An 18,336-nucleotide genomic window follows, 5' to 3' on the forward strand; every position below is an offset into this window, starting at 1 on the left:
GTGTTCTCCTTGCTGTTCAGCTTCCCCCATCTGCACAGGCTCTGCTCTTGGCTCTGTCCCTGAGGGGCTGCCACTGGCTGGGAGCTCATGGGGCCCTGTAATCCAGAGTCCAGCCTCTCTCTCTGGGTCTCAATGTATGTCTTTTATAAGTAGGATCCACTGTGAGTAACAGAGACTCAGAATAGCAGTGACTAAAACAAAACAGAAGCTTATTTCTCCCACATGAAAGCCTGGGCCAATAAGGTAGGCAGTAGGCAGTTCAGGGTCACTAAGGAGGTAGGCAGTCCAGGGCCAATAAGGAGCTTCTGAAGTCATGATTCCAAGTTCCTCTTATTTTGTTGCTTTGCTGCACATAGCCTACTTTCCAAAGTCACCCTCACTGTTCAAGATGGCTGCTTCAGTGCCTGCCATCACTTCCTCATTTCAGCCAATAGGAAGAAGGAAGGGAGGAAGAAGATAAAGAAGCAAAAGGAAAGCCCAGCTGCCTTTTCTTTTTATACTTCTTTATTGAGATATAGTTCACACACCGTAAAACACACATTTAAAGTACACAATTGAATGCTTTTTAGTATATTCATAGAATTGTGCAAACATCACCAAAATCTAAGTTTGGAGCATTTTTATCACTTCAAAAAGAAACCCTTACCCATTAATTAGCAGTCACTCCCCATTCCCCTCCAGCCTTAAGCAACCACTAATCTACTTTCTGTCTGAATAGATTTGCCTCTTCTGGACATTTCATATAAGTGGAATCATATATGTGGTCTGTTGTGTCTGGCATCTTTCACTTAGCATAATGTTTTCAAGGTTGATCCATGTTGTAGTATGCATTAGTACTTTATTCCTTTTTATTGTCAAATAGTATTCTATTGTATAGATATACCACATTTTATTTATCCATTTGTCAGTTGATGGACATTTAGGCTGTTTCCACTTTGGGCTGCCCTGGACACTCATGTACAAGTTTTTGTATGGACATATGTTTTCATTTCTCTTAGATTCCTGGGAATGGAATTACTGGGCGATATGGTCACTCCTAGTTGAATATTTTGAAGAACCCCTGTTTTCCAGAGCAGCTGCCCCATTTTACATTCCCACCAGCAATGTGGGAGGGTTCTAATATTTCCACTTCCTCATCAACTCCAGGTGCCTTTTAAGGAAGGCTTCTGGAAGCCGCTGCACAACACCTGCACTTGCATCCCGTTGTCCAGGATGTAGTCTGATGGCTTCTCACAGCTGCAAAGGAGACTGGAAAATACAGTCCTCATACCAGGCAGCTGTGCACATAGGCAGAATTAAGGGTTCTTCTATCACTATGGAAAAGGAAAAGAAACGGTATCTTAGTCGTGATGGGTTAGGGTTCTAGCCCTCTTACAGTTTCTGGGTGCTGTTGGGTACCTGACACCACTGCCCCCACCCCAGATCTTTCAGGAACCACACCTGGGCCTGAGCCTGCTGCTGGCTGGATGCTGGGACCAGCCCCTCCCCCACCAAGCCCTGCCGCTGCCAAGCTCCTCACGGGGCTGTCTCTGTCTTCCAGCCTACGTCCTGCCTGTGAAGGTGGAGATGGAGATGGTCATCCAGCAGTACGAGAAGGCCAAGGTCATCCAGGACGAGCAGCTGGAGAGACTGACGCAGATCTGTCAGGAGCAAGGGGTAATGCATGGCCCCTCTCACTTCTGCCCAGTTCCGTCCAGGGCTGAGGACACTAGTGGTTTTGAAAGTCCCCCAGGGTGCCAGAGCTGCAGGTGCCCTGAGGTCAGCGACCTCCTCCAGCCCCTTCACAGACACATGGGGAACCTGAGGCTCAGAGTGGGGAGACGTGTCTCTAAGGTCACTCGTGCCCAGCTCAGCCCAGCCAGGCCCGGACTCCGCCCTGGCTCTAAGGCCAGGCTTCTTTTCATCTCTCTGTGGTGACCAGTCAGCTCTCCAACCTGAACCGACTGAGTCAGCCCCTCAGTTATCAGGGTCTTCTGGGCACGGTGGTCTCTGAAGCAGGGGTCGGATTCTGTGTACAGAGGTTGCTGGGCACCACTGTGGGCCAGTTGCCACCCAGGACCCCCAGACACACTAGAGAGGCTTCAGCAGCGCCCTCTGCCCTCTAGGAACCGTGGTAAAGACTCAGAGACAGGGACGGACCCTGCAAGGCTGTGCTGGGCAGAGCCAGGGGGACGGGCAACCGGGGCTTGGAGAAGGTCTGTCTGGGAATCCAGAGGCCTCACTCAAGATCCAGCCCCCCAGTCCTCTGCTCCCTCCCCCAGGACTTCAGCCAAGTCACACACTTCTTTGCCCTCAGTTCTTTCCTCCCTAAGATGAGGGGACCACTCCCATGTGAGTGGGACAGACACCCCTTCTATAGGAGTTTAGGGGAGGCGACTGGGGTGCTCAGGAGGTCAGAGGACAGCAGGGCCCTGCAGCAAGGCTGCAAAGCGCTGTAGAAACATAGCCTCAAGTGCAGGGAATGTTCTGGTACCAGCTGTGCAGGGTGGGAATGCCACAGAGCGACTAGCTCGCAAGGTGGTGGGAACGTGTGTGGGAGGATGGGCCCCAGCCCCGAAGCCCTCGCTGTCGGCCTCCAAGGGTCCTGGACACTCACTGCCACGGGCCGTGCTTGTTCGCACCCGGAGCTGCTTCTCCCACTAAGCTGGATGCTCCCCTAGGGCAGGCTTCGTCCAACTCGTGTTTGCCCCCAGCCCAGCACCCCGTACGTGTGGGTCTCCTGGCTCCCCAGCCCCAGGCTCTCGTGGCTGGAGGAGGCGCTGGAGGGGGTGGGGAGTCTGTGGAATTACCCCACGGGGACACGCAGGCCGCGTCTTCCAAGTCATCCCCTTGGAATGTCTGTCCGGGAACATTTATCTACTTGGGGAACACCACGGCCTTTCACTTCAGCACAAAACGCTTATGAGTGACAAGAGGAGCCATCTGGGGACACAGTCCCCAGGGGCACATTGTCCATGGGGTCCCGGGAGTGGGGCCGTCTACACGGAGTGCTAGGCTGGGAAGAAGAATGCTCCGGTCCCGAAGCAGTTGGCATCAGCTTCGTGCTTACCCGTGCATCTGGTCAGCCAGGAGTGTGGACAGGACTGGCCCCTGCCCTCACGAGGCTCTGGGTGACTCGGGGCGTTTAGCAGGCCCATGATAGACAGCAGCAGTCCCGTGTAATGCGTGCTTCAGCAGGGACACATCCTGGGCTCTGGGGGCGGCGGGGTGGACGGGTTTCCAGAGGCGCTGACATTGAGCCACGACCCCCTGGAGAAGGGCACCAGGTAGAGGGGACAGGTGAGGCACGAGAGTGGGCATCGTGCTGGGGGAATCAAGGCCGTTCAGGGTGTGAGCAGAGGGAGGGAGTGGGGGGATTTGGAGGCAGGCTTGGGGAGGCCCCGCAGGGCTGACCAGGGAGTTTGGGCTTCATCCAGTTGGGAGGGAAGAAGCCTGGAGTGTTAGAAGCAGGGACGGGGGGATTTGCTCAGATTTGAGTTTTTGGTGGATCTTTCTGGTCGCCTTTGGAGGACAGATGGGAGAAGCAGGAGTGGAGAAGGGAAGCCCGGTAGAGGCGGTAGAACCACCAAGGGGAACGGGGCCTGGGCTTGGGGCAGAGGGAGGTGGAGGGGTGAGGGAGAGGACAGCTCAAGTGTCATCCAGGACCTGGCCAGAGCGTGGTCAGGCAGCTCTCAGTCTGCTGTCTAATAGGAAAATGAATGCTCTGCTTTGCTGCATTTGGCCACGTGAAAGACACAGACACAGCGCCGCATCTGCCCTCCATAAATACATGGCCACGTTAACAGCCCACGTGCTGCGTGGCTGAGGGGAAGCTCTGATGGCAGGCCACCCCTCCTGGTTTCCACTGTGACCCCGTCCTGAGCCCCTGGGGACCCCACATTCCTGCCGTCCCGGTTCACGTCACCCTCTATATGTGGCCTCCTTCCCAGGGGTCTGGGCCAGAGGGAGACTCCCTTGGATTCTGCACAGGAAAGAGCCAATAAATAAAGACAGATTCCCTCTACGTACTGACATCTGGAAAAGAGATAAACAGAAACAAACCATTTTAATTTAAAAAACACCTGACGCCTGTCATCTTAGTTAAGACAGCAAAAAAGGGCCAGACGGGCTGGAATCCCAGCGGGCTGCCAGGGAGGCGGGAGGGGCTGGCCAGCTGCACGCTGGGTCACTGGGTTCTGCAGAGAAACCATGAATGCTGCTCTCCCAGAGCCGTGCCCGCTCCACAGGGTGGAGCACATAGACACCTCATTTTCAGCTGGATTTTAAGACCAGGCTTGGGACTTGACTGAGCAAAAAATGCCCTTAAAGAAATGTGAATGCTGGCTCGTGGAATGTCAGGGATGGCTAGACCCTTTGAGAGAATAGTGCCTGGAATGGTTAGGTTGTTAGGGACAGACCTGAGTGCAAAGCCAGCTTGGCTACTTGTGGCTTTGGGCACCAAGGGAACCTCCGTGGACCTTGGTTTTCGTAATCTGAAAAATGGGGATAGTAATACAATCCTTGAAGGGTGGTTGTGCGATTGCTTAGCCTAAAGCCTGGCACATGATAAATCGTGACTCTGTGGGAACTAACCACCCATTTCTCCACGTAAACCCATTTTACAGATAAGAAAATTGAGAAGTGGTGACTTGCCCAAGAGCACAGAGCTAAGAGAGGGCTTTTAGAGCCTGGAGTAGATCCAGGTGACCTATCTGTGAAACGTGTTCATCCCCAGCCCACCTTGCTTCGGGTCATGTTCTATGACATTTTTCTACCCATGTCACTTCTCAGGGCTCGGTGAAAACATTGATCAGATTGTGCACCAGGGTGTCTTTAAACCACTGCCTGAGGACAACTCTTCTCTTGCAGGCACAAACCTGGCTGCCCTCAGCTGCCTCAATAGCATTTCCAAAGAGTCTCTTGCTGCTGCCCTCACTCCCACCCCACCCAACCCCATTCCAGGTCATCCTGTTCATCTTTGTCACAAACTCTTGCTGTCTCTGTCTCTCCCAGCTGGAATTCTTAGGGCTTAATGAAGCAATTTCCCAACTGAATTTGTACATGCTACCTAAGAAATTGAAATTTACCCCAAATTCCAATGAAATGTGTAGAATCTCAGTTTAAACGAAACACTCACTTTGCGTTCACCTTGCTCTCTTCCTGGCATGTATTTGTATAACTATTTGCCAACACTTCACTCATCTTAGCTCTTTTTAAAAATAAACTGTATTTTTTAGAACAGTTTTAGATTTATAGGAAAATTGTGACGATAGTACAGAGTTCCCATATACCCTGTACCCCTTTTCCCCATTATTAACATCTTACATTAGTATCATGCATTTGTTACAATTAATGAACCAATATTGATATGTTATTATCAAGGCCCACACATTGTTCAGATTTCCTTAGTTTTTATCGAATGTCCTTGATCTGTTCCAGGATCCCATCCAGAGCACCACATGACATTGAGTCATCATGTCTCCTTGGGCTCCTCTTGGCTATAAAAGTTCCTCAGACTTTCCTTGTTTGTGATGGCCTTGACAGTTTTGAGGAGTTCTGGTCAGGTATTTTATAGGATGTCTCTCTGTTGGGAATTGACTGATGTTTTTCTCGTGATTAGATTGGAGTTCTGGGTTTTGGGGAGGGAGACAGAGGTCCCGTGCCATTCTCATCCCATCATGTCAAAGGTACATACTGTCACTATGACATCACTGTGGATGTTGACGCTGAGGTAGTGTTTGTCAGGTCTCTCCGCTGTAAAGTGACTCTTTTTAAATTCATCTTAGCTTTTTTAGAAAGCTTAAATTGCTTCTTACTGTGACCCTGTGGAGACTCTTGGGTGACATGCTTTGCCAGCTTCTTGCATGAATATCTTGCACATTTTATCTTCTGTGCCACATGGCATCTCATTCTTACCACAGGCCACGCCCAAGGTGCCCCAGAACCCCCCTGTGTTATAGATGAGGGGCCCCTGGATTTGGCAGATGGAGGAATCAGAGGCCAGTTAGGAGATTAGGATGGCACAGGGGTCTCTTACACCTCATTCTAGTCCTTTCCTCCCCCTGGATCACGCTGGCCTTCTGGTCTTCACAGGGAGACAGGATTCAGTGCTTCCCTCATTCCCTCATCTCTCCTGCCTACTGGGCTCACCTCATCCTTAGCAGATTCCTACCGGAAAGAGGAGCCCAGAGGGGCCAGGGTTGGGGCGGGGGGAGGGAGGGAGACCCTCTGTTGGTCAGTCTCACCTTTCCCAAGCCCTGGCTGACCTTCTGCAGCCTTCTTCCAGATGGCTCATTTCTGTGGTGGAAGCAGGTCGCCTCAGACCCCTGCATTCAACAGTCCTTCGGCTGGAAGGTCATTCCCTTTCACTTTTATTTTGCTCTGTATCTGGACTTTGTTCTCTGCCCGTCCAGCCAGAATTTTCTTAGGCGGAGAATTTTCATCTCTCTGGTACACAGATGGATTCCAGAGGTGGGGTGCTAGTTCCTGTCCTTCAGAGAGATGGTAGGAACTTTTTGTCTCTTTCTTTGTACTGGCTGCTTCAGAAATCAAAGCTGTTTTAGATGCAGTGGTTAAATCAATGCGATGATATATTCTTCCAGCTTGTCTTAAGAAACCACTTCTGAGGTTTTAGTACATCCCCTGCCCAGGACCTTGCTCTGATTCCAAAACACATTCTGAAGTCCCCATTGTACTTGCACTTTGCTCTACAAGCCTTGCAACAACTTTTGGTCCAAAATAATACGATCCAACTCAGCTCATGGTCGAAGTTTGTTTCTCTCCCCTGCTGGGCCCTGTGGGACCAGTTAAGTTCTTCCTCAGCACCATCCACCCTGAGACCACTGGCAAAACACCCAGGGAGGTGGGGCTCAGTCTCAAGGGTGACTTGAGGCCCAGCAAGGAGGCCAGTGGAACTCTGTGAGCCCCTTAGGTCAGCCTTAGACCTGGGGCAGACGGTGGTCTCTGAAAGAAGAGTCCTGTGCGGGGGCAGCTTGGAGGGTGGAAAGCATCCTCTTACCGTGGGAATCAGCAAGTGGGATTCTAACCTCAGCTCCACCAACCCCTGGACCTCAGGATCCTCATTGGAAAAATGGAGGAAACAAGGCTTACGTCACAAGGATGCTGTGACTATCAGATTAATTCAAGTAATATATAAAGTCTGGCCCACTGGAGTCTCTCAGTAAATGTTAAAAAAGAGAGAGAACAAAAATAATACTAAATCATTTATATAATGGTGACCATTTACAAATGCACTGCCGCGTGTTTTAGCTCATTTTGACTTTGATGGTCAAAGTTGGCAGGCTAGGTATTATTAATCCTTTTATAGATGGAAAGGCTGAGTCTGAGAGAGGCTGCTGCCTGCCCAATGTCTCACTGTTTGTCGTGGGAGGAAGGGCTGGGGTGGAACTCAGAGTTCAGAAATACCAGAAATAGGGCATCTGTACAAGTCAGTGTTAGAATGAGTAACACAAGCTGCTCCATTAAACAAATCCAGACATCTCAGTGGCCGAACACAAGAGGAGCGCATTTGTCACCCACGCCGCAGCCCAGTGCAATTACTTTGGGGAGGGGGTAAAGGGACACTGTTCCACACAGTCACTCTGGTCTCCAGGCTCTTCCCATGTCATGGCTCCTTCTTATTCCAAGTGTTTGGAGTTTTCTCCCTTCAGCCAGGGGATTAAGAAAGGGAGGGTGGAGAATTGTGCATAGAAGATTTTTTACTGGCTGGGCCTGAAAGCGGTGACATTGTTTCTGCCCCCATTTCGTGGGAGGACTCAGTTACACAATCACACCTAAGGCACCAGATGCTGACAAAAGTAGTCTGAGTGCCCAGGGAGAAAGCAGTCACCTGCACCGTCACCTAACAGGCTCACGATGTTTCTACCTCCATTCCCCCCTTCCCACTAGCAGGAGGTACCATCACAATGATTAATCCTTCCTGGATGATGCAAGTCTCCCTGGCCTGTTTCCTGAAGAAACAGGACGATAACCTGGACCCTAAGCGATAGGCATTCCCGCTGGAGGCAGGTGGGGGGCGGCGTCCACTCCACTGTCCTTCGAGGGCCAGCAGCCCCTTCAGCAGGTCCAGAACAGCAGGAAAGGGGTTCTCTCCTGGCTCTGGGGGTGTCGCTCGATGCTGGCTCATTCCAGAGAGCCCCCTCTTTTCTTGCAGAGGCCACAAGCCCCCAGCTCAGCACAATAGTCTTTGTTACCCGGATTATTCAAGATCCCCACTGTGGGAAGTGAATTTTTTTTTTTAAACATGGGCAGTGATTTGTAAAACAGCCGATAGCTTTAATGACAAGCCTATTTAGCTGATAAAATTAGCCATCAGAGGAATAACTTATGTTATCCTTTTGCCATAATTTAAATTTATGGCCAACTACCAGTCATCTTCACAGTGGATGGAAAGGGGCCAAGGTCGAATTCAGCTTCACCCTGCTCCTAAATCATTAGTTTGCAACTGTCTCCTGAGTTTTATTGTTACCAACAATGGCGAAACTAATGGAAATAAACATTGGATGCCATCCCAATAGCAGATGGGTTTGAAGGCAGGGCAGTCTGTGCAGACAGCACTAATAGGATGGAAGAAAATTATTGCTATTGCATTAGATACCATCGAGCTTCTGGCCAAAGTGTGCATTGATCAGGCCAAGGCCCTGTCAGTTGTACTTCACAAACCAGACCATTAAAGGCAGAGATGGGCTGGGTGTGCCCACCCTGCCGCCCCCGGGGTCTGGCCCCGCCTGGGCATGCATTAAAAGCCCAGCCCAATGGAAGGGGCCTGACTCACTCCAGTAATTCACGCTGAGGGCTTCCCTGTGGATCCCAGCAGATCTGGTCAGGTTATCTGATTAGGAATACTTAGCTAATAATGTGCATTAAGAAGGGCTGTGACTGCACTTTCCTTCTTCCCAATCACAGGATGGTCTTTTTTTCCCCACTGGACCAGTTTGCCAGTGGAAAATTTGCTTCATTTTATCCTCAAAGCCACTGTGCACTTTCTCTCCCAGAGGCCCAGGCCCACGTGAGCCTGGAGAGCCTGAGTGCTATGGGTGTTTCTCCTTATCTGTGTTTAGCAGTTTGACTATAGGGTTTCTAGGTGTGGGATTTTTGTATTTATCCTCCTTAGGGTTCTCTGAGTTTCTTGAATTTGTGGGTTGGTGTTTTTCATTAGATTTGCAAAGTTTTGGGCCATCATTTATTTATTGCTTCTGTCCCATCCTATCAGTCTCCTTCTGGAGCTCTAATTACATATGTTAGACCTTCTACTTATGCCTCACTTTTTCCTTATACCCTATCTGTTCCCCCATTCTCTCTCTTTTTTCTTTTTCTGGATGTAACTTTTTTTTTTATATAAATTATTTATTTTTATTTTTGGCTGCATTTGGGTCTCCGTTGCTGCGCGTGGGCTTTCTCTAGTTGTGGCGAGCGGGGGCTACTCTTCATTGCGTTGTGCAGGCTTCTCATCGCGGTGGCTTCTCTTGTTGCAGAGCACGGGCTCTAGGCACACGGGCTCTAGAGCACAGGCTCAGTAGTTGTGGCGCACAGGCTTAGTTGCTCCGCAGCATGTGGGATCTTTCCGGACCAGGGATCGATCCCGTGTCCTCTGCATTGGCAGACAGATTCTTTTTTTTTTTTTTTTTTAAATGGATGACCACAACAAAAGCAACAATGATTGCAATTACCAAACATGAAAAACACTCATGCTATGTCATAATACTGACATTCAGTCCAGTAATCCTCCACTGTAACAGCTCCTTTACTTTGCAGTGAAAGTTGATTTGTATATTCTTTGCCTCTGAGTCCTTGTGGGATATTTTTTAAAATTCAAACAGAAAGTCACAAAAATTATAATCATCCTCATCAGTTCACTCAGTCCCATGTAATTAATTTTTTTTTATCTTGATCTTTTGTTAGCACTTTTATGAGTTCATCAGTTTTTCATTAGAGTTCTGAAAATGCTTATTCATTCAGTTCAGCAGTACAGTCAGTTACCAGAAACCTGTACTTGTCAGAGTCTTTTCCATGAATTCCTTGAAGATGAAACCCTTTTATAGGAACATATTTGCAAGAGCATCACAGTACACCCAGAACTGTCTGTAAATGACAAAAGACTTAAAAATGACCACGGTTAAAGATTTGATGAAAGTTCATAATAATGCAGTTGACAAGGAAATTTAGTTATTTCTGAGATATACATTTTAAATAACTAGAATTATGACTTATAACATTATACCAGAACATATAAGATTTTTAGAAATTTCATGTAATGTCTGAAACATTTATATTAACATATTTCCATACAAATAACCCAATGAAAGTTTAGTATTAGTTGTTTTGTTTGTTTTTTTATACTGCAGGTTCTTATTAGTCATCAATTTTATACACATCAGTGTATACATGTCAATCCCAATCGCCCAATTCAGCACACCACCATCCCCACCCCACCGCAGTTTTCCCCCCTTGGTGTCCATATGGGCAGACAGATTCTTAACCACTGCACCACCAGGGAAATCCCTGGCTGTAACTTTTAATATTTTTCTATAGACCTATCCTCAAGTTCAACACCCCTGTCTTCTACTGTGTCCAGTCTGCTGTTAAACCCATCCAACTGAGTGCTCAATTTCAAATATTGTATATTAAGGTCCTAAAAGTTTCATTTGATTCTTTTTATAGGTTCTATTTCTCCACTGAAATGCTACAACTATTTTGTCCATCTTTTCCCATACTTTTCTCTAACTGCTTTATGATTTGATAATCGATCACTTTTTCCTGCTTGTTTGCATGAATAGTAATTCTTATTGTGCACTACGCATTGTTGATGCATTTTAGAGGTTCTGGGTTACGTTATCTTTCTCTAAAGAGTTGGCTCTCTGACAGTGGGGCATTTCCGTAGGAGCAGGGTATGGCCCTGAAGACAGCACCAGGAATTAACTGGCTCTTGCACTTTGTTCCCTCCCAGTTAGAGTTCCAGAGCCAGCACAGAGCTTGTTATAGACCAGAATTCAGCTGCTCCATTAGCCTCATTGAACACAGTGAAACTGAGGCCCAAAGAGGAAAGGAGACTTACCAGAGTGAGGGAGGGGTGATGGGCTGCGAGTTGAGGCTCCTCCTCCAGCCCTGGCTTTTTCCCCACGTGGGGGCCCTCCTGCTCTTTCCTGGCCCCCCATTACCATCAAGCTCCCCCATGTTCTGTTTGAGCTGAGTCACTTCCATCTCTCCCATAAGGCTTCAAGTTCCCTGACACAGGGGCTGGGGGGCTGGAAGCCAGAGACATGGGTTCTGGGCCCAACTTTGCTCTGATGCACCATGTGGTCCTAGCCTGTACCCCACGCTGTCCCCCAGCACAAAAGCCTCCTGCCCATCACGGGGCCTCAGTTCACCCATCTGACTGAAGAGGCCCTGCTCTCCTAGGACCCCTTGACCACCCTTCATCAACTGGGGAAGCACATGTGGCCATGTTCAGCATATGGGAATCAGGAGCCAGGCTCTGAGGGTCCCAGCTAGAACATCTGGACGGTCCCCTGGGCTGTCACAGCCAGTGACCAGAGCTGAGAGCCATTTAGCCCATCTGCAGTGTCTCTGTAAGGAGTCAGCCGTTCCCTCTCAGGGTGAGGGATCAGAGCATCCGGCCACCCCACACCCTCTGGGTATGCAGCTTGTAAAAATATGTCCCCAAAGCAGGTTGCCTTCTCCCTCACCCCCATTCTAGTCCATGCCCATGCTGACACTTGTACCTCCTAAATGGTCTTCATCTTCATCTCCACTGTCTCTACCCTCGCCCAAATTCTGGTCATCCCTGGCCTGCACTGCTGCAGCAGCCTCCCAGCTGGTATTCCCATGTCCGCCCTGGCTTACCCCCGTCCAATTCATTCCCCGCTCGGCTATCAGCACCGTCCTCTCAAGATGCTCATCTGAATCACCACTCCTCCACCTCCACCACTCCACCCTTCTGTTCAGAAGATTTCAGTGGTATATTGTTGCTCTTTAAATAAGGGCTGAAGTCCTTATAGTGTCTTACCATGGCTACAAGGCTCTGCCTGGTGTGGCCCCTGCCGACCTCCCCCAACACCTCTTACCTCCCAGTCTCTGTCTCCCGGACACACCGTGCCTCCTCTGCCACAAACGTCACCCAGAGCTAGCCCTTAGAACTCTCCTGGGACATTTGTTCCCTGCAGCGCAGCAGACAGTGCCTGTCACTGGGGCCACCCAGGACTCACTGTGAAGCTGGGAGAGGCAGCTTCATTCCAATACACATAACAGAATTTTAACGTTTCCCTCGCCGTGCTTTACCTGACTGCTCAGTGAATGAGTGAATAAAGGAGTGAACGGGGGAACTACCATACACTCGGGTTCATATTTCTAGCCTAAAACTTATTTCAGTGTACATGCCTATGTCTGCACATGTGGGCTTGGGGCTGGACAAGCCCTGGCCTCTGGCGTCTGGACTGAATTCCAGTGGGACACTCATGGGCAGCTCTGTATCAATTACAAGTTATCAATAATGCATCTGTTCAGAGTGGCCTAGGAGGCCATTAGCTAGGGCTGCCGGCCCTGATGAGCGGCCTTGGAGAAAGTGGGCTGGGTATGCCCATGGGAGGTTCAGATCAGCCTGGGCAGGAGGGGCTCCCAGCCCCAGCAGAGCTAAGGAGGGTTGCCTAATGGGCCCTACGTGACATCTGAGACCTTGCTGCGAGAAGGGCGGCTCGAGCCCTCTCCCCCTGCACAGAAGGCCACTCTATAATAAGCTAGCCTCGCTTTCTCACTTTCTGAGACCAGTGGCCCCATTCGAGTACTGGGTTGTTGAGATCCAGGTGTGAGCCTAGTCTGAGACCAGAGTTAGGGCCCAGTGTGTGATCAGGATGTGGTCTTAGTATGTGACTTGGGTCGGGACTCAATGTGTGACCAAGCTCGGGGCTCAGTGTTGGGGCCCAGGCTTTGCCTCAGCTTTGGGTTAAGGTTGGGGCCCAGTTTGTGGCTGGAGTTAGGGCTCAGCCTGAAACCACAGAAAAAAGCTGGGCAAAGCTGACTAGTTTCACACATTGATTTATTGATTCATTCAGCAGTATTTACTGAGTGCCTTCTGTGTACCAAGCAACAAAACAGGCAAGATCCCTGCTCCTACAGAGATTATATTCTATATTCTATTCTTATATAGATTATATTCTATATCCCTGCTCTTACAGAGTGGTGAGGGTGGCAGTGGTGTGCTGGAGCTCTCACTGACTCGTGAGAGCCAGCTGTGCACATTTCTTCACAATTCTGCATGACATCATGGTGGTAGTTTGAAATTGGCCATGGTGGGAGTATTTATACCAGAGATTAGCGTGTACTGTAAATCAGGCCTCTTTTTTTCTATACCAGCACACTACTGCAGCTGAAGTGACCGACCACACGTATTTATCTGATCTCTTTCCCCAAACTCCACCGAGATGATAGTAAAGAAAAAAATCATAAACATATAAGAATTAAGAAACTCTTTAAGTCCTGTCCATCAGGACAAAGAGGATACAGATTTCAGTGGATTTAGGGAAATGAAGAGTGATTTAGCAGAGTGGAGGATCTGTAACTAAAGTGTCTAAAGAGGTGGATAGTGAGGGAAATGGGCTAATTCCCCCGTCAGTACCCTTGAGAGTTTGGGAGGAATGGGGTGAATGTGAAGCTGACCACAGGGGAAAGGGGTTGGCTAGAAGTCTGTACACATAATATTTGAACCCTCCACGTCCCCTCCCAAATTCTGCACAGCCAGGAGACCACACTCCCCCATCATACAAGATGCAAGAGGTTCGTCCTCTGGAGATATTGAACCAGAGGGCTCTGCAGGTGGGCACTGGGGGAGGCAGAGGCCTGGGGAGAGGTGCAGGGCTGAAAATGAGGATTAGGTGAAAGTCCTTTCATCTAATGGCTGGACCCTCTGCCCCATTTCCCTGCCCTGCTCCCAGCACAGAGACAGCCAGAGGTGTGTCCTCAGGCAGGAGGCTGATGAACTCTGGGAAAACCTGAGTGTTCCCAGAGACAAAATTTGTGAACACTGACATTGGGAAGTGGCCCTGATGCCAGTTTGCTGCCTGACCACCCTAGTGTTAGTGAATGCTTCAACTGTGTGTTTCACTTTTGTCAAAAGAAAAATAATAAAACATTAAAATAAAAACATCAGAAGGTGCTAAGTGCAATGTAGAGAATTCAAACAGAGTGATGTGATGGAGTGCCTGGGTGGCTGCCTTAGGTCAGGGGTCGGGGAAGGCCTCCAAGAGGGGGAGCCAGCCATGTGATATGGGACCAGAGGTCCCTGGGAAAGTGACCCTGAGACCAACACACACTTAGTGTGTTTAAGGAATGACGAGAAGGCCTGTGTCACAGCAGGAGGTAAAGGGAGAAAGAATGAGATGAAGTGGACCAGGTAAGCAGAGCCAGAACATGCACCTGTTATGTAAGCCAAGGGTAAAAGTTTAGGTTTTCTCCCACCCGAGGTCTATGGACAAGGGGGTGACATGATCTGATCTAGGTTTACGAGAATCCCTCTGACCCCTGTTGGCGAATGGACGGTAGAGGGCTGTAGGGCTGCCATCATCCAGGTGAGAGCTGGCAGTGGAGGTGGAGGGAGGTGGGCAGGCTTGGGGTAGCACTTAGGGAGCTGGACTTGAGGGCAGATTGGATGGCAAGGATAAGGGAAAGTGCGGAAGCAAGGGAGGAGATTGCATTTTTTTAGATACAACTAAAATGAGATGAAAACACCTGAGGAGCAGGTGTGGGGATAGAGTGAAGAGTCCTGTTTAGGTTGAGTTTGTGACACCTGTGACCCAATTCTGTGTTGCTGTCAGGTAGACAGTTGGAGGTGTGATCTGACATTGCAGGGAGGGGCCAGGGCTGGAGATTGGGATCATGGGCAAGTAGGTAATCTCCTAGGTAGGGAGCTCAGGCCCGGAGACTCCCTGGGACTCCTCCACCCGCCTCCCTGCTTCAGGCCTTTGGGGGTTTGACTGGAGGTTGTGGGGTTATGCAAAAGCAATGCAATGTGTGTTTGGAACACTAGGTGGCAGTGAAAGATCTCCTTCCTCCTGAGCCCACAGTCAGGCCCTTCAGTGTCAGACCCAAACTTTGCCTTCACCCAGATGGCCCAGGGAGGCCCCCGAGTGTGAACAGCCATCTCAGCCACAAACTCAAGAGGCATCTCGAAGCCTCTCTAGGAAACCTTCCCCAACAACAACAAAAAATGAAACCAAAATAAAAATGTGTGCAGCTTTTTACAAAGCCTTTATGAAGCCCTCAAGTCCTCAGAGAGCTCTGTGGAGTGATAACCCCTATTTTACAGATAAGGAAACCAAGGACACATGGCAGTAAGCCGCAGGGTTGGAACTAGACTCCAGTCTAGTCTGGCCAGCCCTCGGAACACCTCCTAGAAGAGGGGATATGGGCGTTGCTGGAAGACAGATGGGTCAGGCACAGCCCAGTAAGCCACGATGGGCTCCCACCGGCTAGTTACACTGACCCTGGATATTGCGGGGTTTCCCGTCTTCCACTAATCATCAGTGTGGGACACCAGAATAAGGCTCTTGGGTGGCACGTTTAGGCAAGTAACTAGAACGAATCCCGTTCCCTGAGTCCTCTTCCTCCGATGCTCTTCCCGAAAACCACGGCTGTGCTTCCTCTCACGGCCATCTTGTCTTCACTATGGGGCCAGACTACACAGTATCCGAGGTGAGACACAGGAACATGTTTTCTATTATTCGGAAAAGGCTCCAGAAACGTCAGAGACTCTTACGACTAGTGTCCTTGGGAGATTTGTAAGGAACACCCCCTCCAGCCTTTGGATGCTCAGCCCATTCCAACCCCGCTCCCCCAAGAGCAAAGCGCCCAGACGTTGGGCTCGGGCCGGGTCCACGCCCCCCACCCCGCCCCTGCGCTGCCCACCACCCACCGCCCCGCTCTTTCTTGCAGTTTGAGATCCGGCAGCTGCGGGCGCACCTGGCGCAGCAGGACTTGGACCTGGCGGCCGAGCGCGAGGCGGCGCTGCAGGCCCCTCACGTGCTCAGCCAGCCGCGCAGCCGCTACAAGGTGGTGGAGGCCGGCACGTGGGCCGAGGAGACCGCGGACGAGAGCGTCGTGGAGGAGCTGCAGCCCGCGCAAGGTGAGCCCGCCCGCGGCCTCCCCAGTCCCGTCGTGGGGAGCCCCGTCCCCACCCCCGCCCTAGGGCTCTGTGCACAGCTTCCCGGAGTTGGAGCACGCCTCCTGGCAGGACTGTGCCCCCATCTCGGCCCACGATTGTGGCAGTGGCGGTGGTGGTGACCCTCAGATCAGTGCCCCCGGGACTACCTTTCTGAGCATCGGAGAAAGCGTTCAGGTAAGCTCCCCTGACCCGACCTCGACATGATCTCAGTGGCGTGTGCTCATTTCATGCCTGTGGGCCACTGGCTGCTTTGCGTGCACTATTTCCCCAGTCCTCGTGGTAACCGCCTGCAGGAGGCTTGACTTTCCTACTTTATGGATGAAGGAACTGCGACCCAGAAAAGTTGTCCAAAGGTGCCTCACTAATAAATGGCAGAGCTAGGCTTCCAGCCAGATGCCTAGGACTTTCCTACTGGACTGCCCAGCCCACTAAGGCCCAGATAGTAGGTCCAGGCCTGGGGCCCAGAACAACCCAGAACCTATGCTTTGGGGATGGTAGTAAATCGATGGGCAGGTGATGTTGGTGGAGATGGGAGTGCCGGCCATACCCTAGGGCAGAATACTCTGTAGAAGACCAGCTGTGTCACCTTGTAGAGGGGAAATAACCTTTCTGGGTCTTGGTTTTACTAGCTGTCAAATGGGAACAATGCTGAGCTTTCCTCACAGGGTTGTTGTGAGGCTCCAGGAAGCAGGTGAAAGTGGCTTCCAGAATTGCAAAGTAGTCCTGCAAATGTCAGGTGGTATTATTTCGTGATTGGGGGTGAAAATACCCTCACCTGGTGATGCAGCTGTGTCCGGTTTGGGCCTTTGGGAGGTTTGGAGAGACTGTGTTCTCATGGGCTCAGGCCAGGAATCAGCCTCGGCTCAGGGGGCACAGCAGGGGAGATCTGTGGTCTTGCTGGAGCCCCGGGGGAATCCTGGGAGCCTGAACATGAACGCTCATGTCTGAGTCCTCCCTGCCCCAACTTGCACCTGAAAATGTTATCACTAAAATGATGGTTAAGGGATTTCTTCACTTTACCAAGATATTTTTAAAAGTATCAATGTCCCCTAATAATTTGGAATACATTTTTGGGTCCACATTTTTTACCCAAAGGTAAGGGAACTAAGATTCATCAAACTCCTCCAAGAGAAGCTTTTTACAGTGTGATTTCATTTCATCCTCCCACCTCCTTTCTCTCATATGGAGGAGGAAACTCAGACCCAAAGAGGTCGAGAGAATTTCATGGGGTCACACAAAAGAAATGGAGGTGCTGGGCTTGGAACCGGGGGAGGCTGTGGGATCCTAAACTCCAGCTCGATCTGGGGCCCACTTTGCCTTGGCATGCTGTGTGCTCCCTGCCAGGGCAGCGGCAGCCAGGTAGGACTGGGCAGGTTGGGCAGCAGGAAGCCAGAGCTCCAGACTCTGCCACTCCCCGACTCTGTGACTTGGGGCTTCAGTGTTCCCTTCTGCAAAGTGGACTCATCACTCCAGCTCTGTCTGCCTTACAGGAAGTCTGGGGAACTGATGGATGTGAGAAAGCTCCGTAGGCTGTAAGGCACTGTGAACAGGTTTTGGGGAGCGGGGTGATTGCTATTATGATCTTTTGAGAGCCCTTCCAACCTTAGAGCTATAGAATTTGGAGGCTGGGAAGGACTTCTGAGTCCAGCTCTTCAGCTGATATGCTAATCCCATCTATTACGCCTGCCAAGAGTTTTACCTTCCTCTAAGAATAGGTACCCCGAACCTCCCAGAGAAGCCAGTGCCAACCCAACATCAAATGGCTCTGCCTGTTAGAAAATTCTTCCTCAGGCTGTGCTGAGGTCCGCCCCCGGCACCCACCTCTCCCACATGGACGAAGCTTTTATATATAGGCCTGGTGGGTGCCCTCCCAGCTGAGATATCCTTTCGGAGACTGGCCTCTGAGTGTTTTCTCCTCCAGAGACTGTCACCTGCACTCCCACAACCAGTCCTCAGGGGACAAGCTCTCCAAGTTCTTGCTGTCCTGCCCCTCCCTGAGCATTCCAGTGTTTCAGTCACACAGTTCTTGGGGAGCTGCAAGACCAGGGCAGAGTGTCGAGGGGCCACCCCTGCTTTTTTTCTGGACCCAAGACCCCTGTGACAAGGCCAGAAAGCTCCTGAGCCTTGTGGTGGCTGCCTGGCCTGAGCTCTCAGGTGACCCAGGCCCGCATGGCTCTGTCGAGCCC

The 18,336-nt window shown here is 50.6% G+C and overlaps 1 protein-coding gene across 2 annotated transcripts in view; it reads left to right on the plus strand.

Moving 5' to 3' along the window:
- The window catches only part of TMEM266 (transmembrane protein 266), a 137,843-nt gene that overhangs the window by 93,447 nt on the left and 26,060 nt on the right, over positions 1-18,336 (plus strand). For both annotated transcript variants that reach the window (XM_059912681.1, XM_059912682.1), the window contains 2 exons: positions 1,541-1,656; positions 15,922-16,111. In XM_059912681.1, coding sequence (XP_059768664.1) covers positions 1,541-1,656; positions 15,922-16,111 — 306 coding nt within the window. The remainder of the gene's footprint in view (positions 1-1,540; positions 1,657-15,921; positions 16,112-18,336) is intronic.

This window comes from Balaenoptera ricei, chromosome 2, assembly GCF_028023285.1.
Source record: "Balaenoptera ricei isolate mBalRic1 chromosome 2, mBalRic1.hap2, whole genome shotgun sequence".
Taxonomy (NCBI): Eukaryota; Metazoa; Chordata; class Mammalia; order Artiodactyla; family Balaenopteridae; genus Balaenoptera; species Balaenoptera ricei.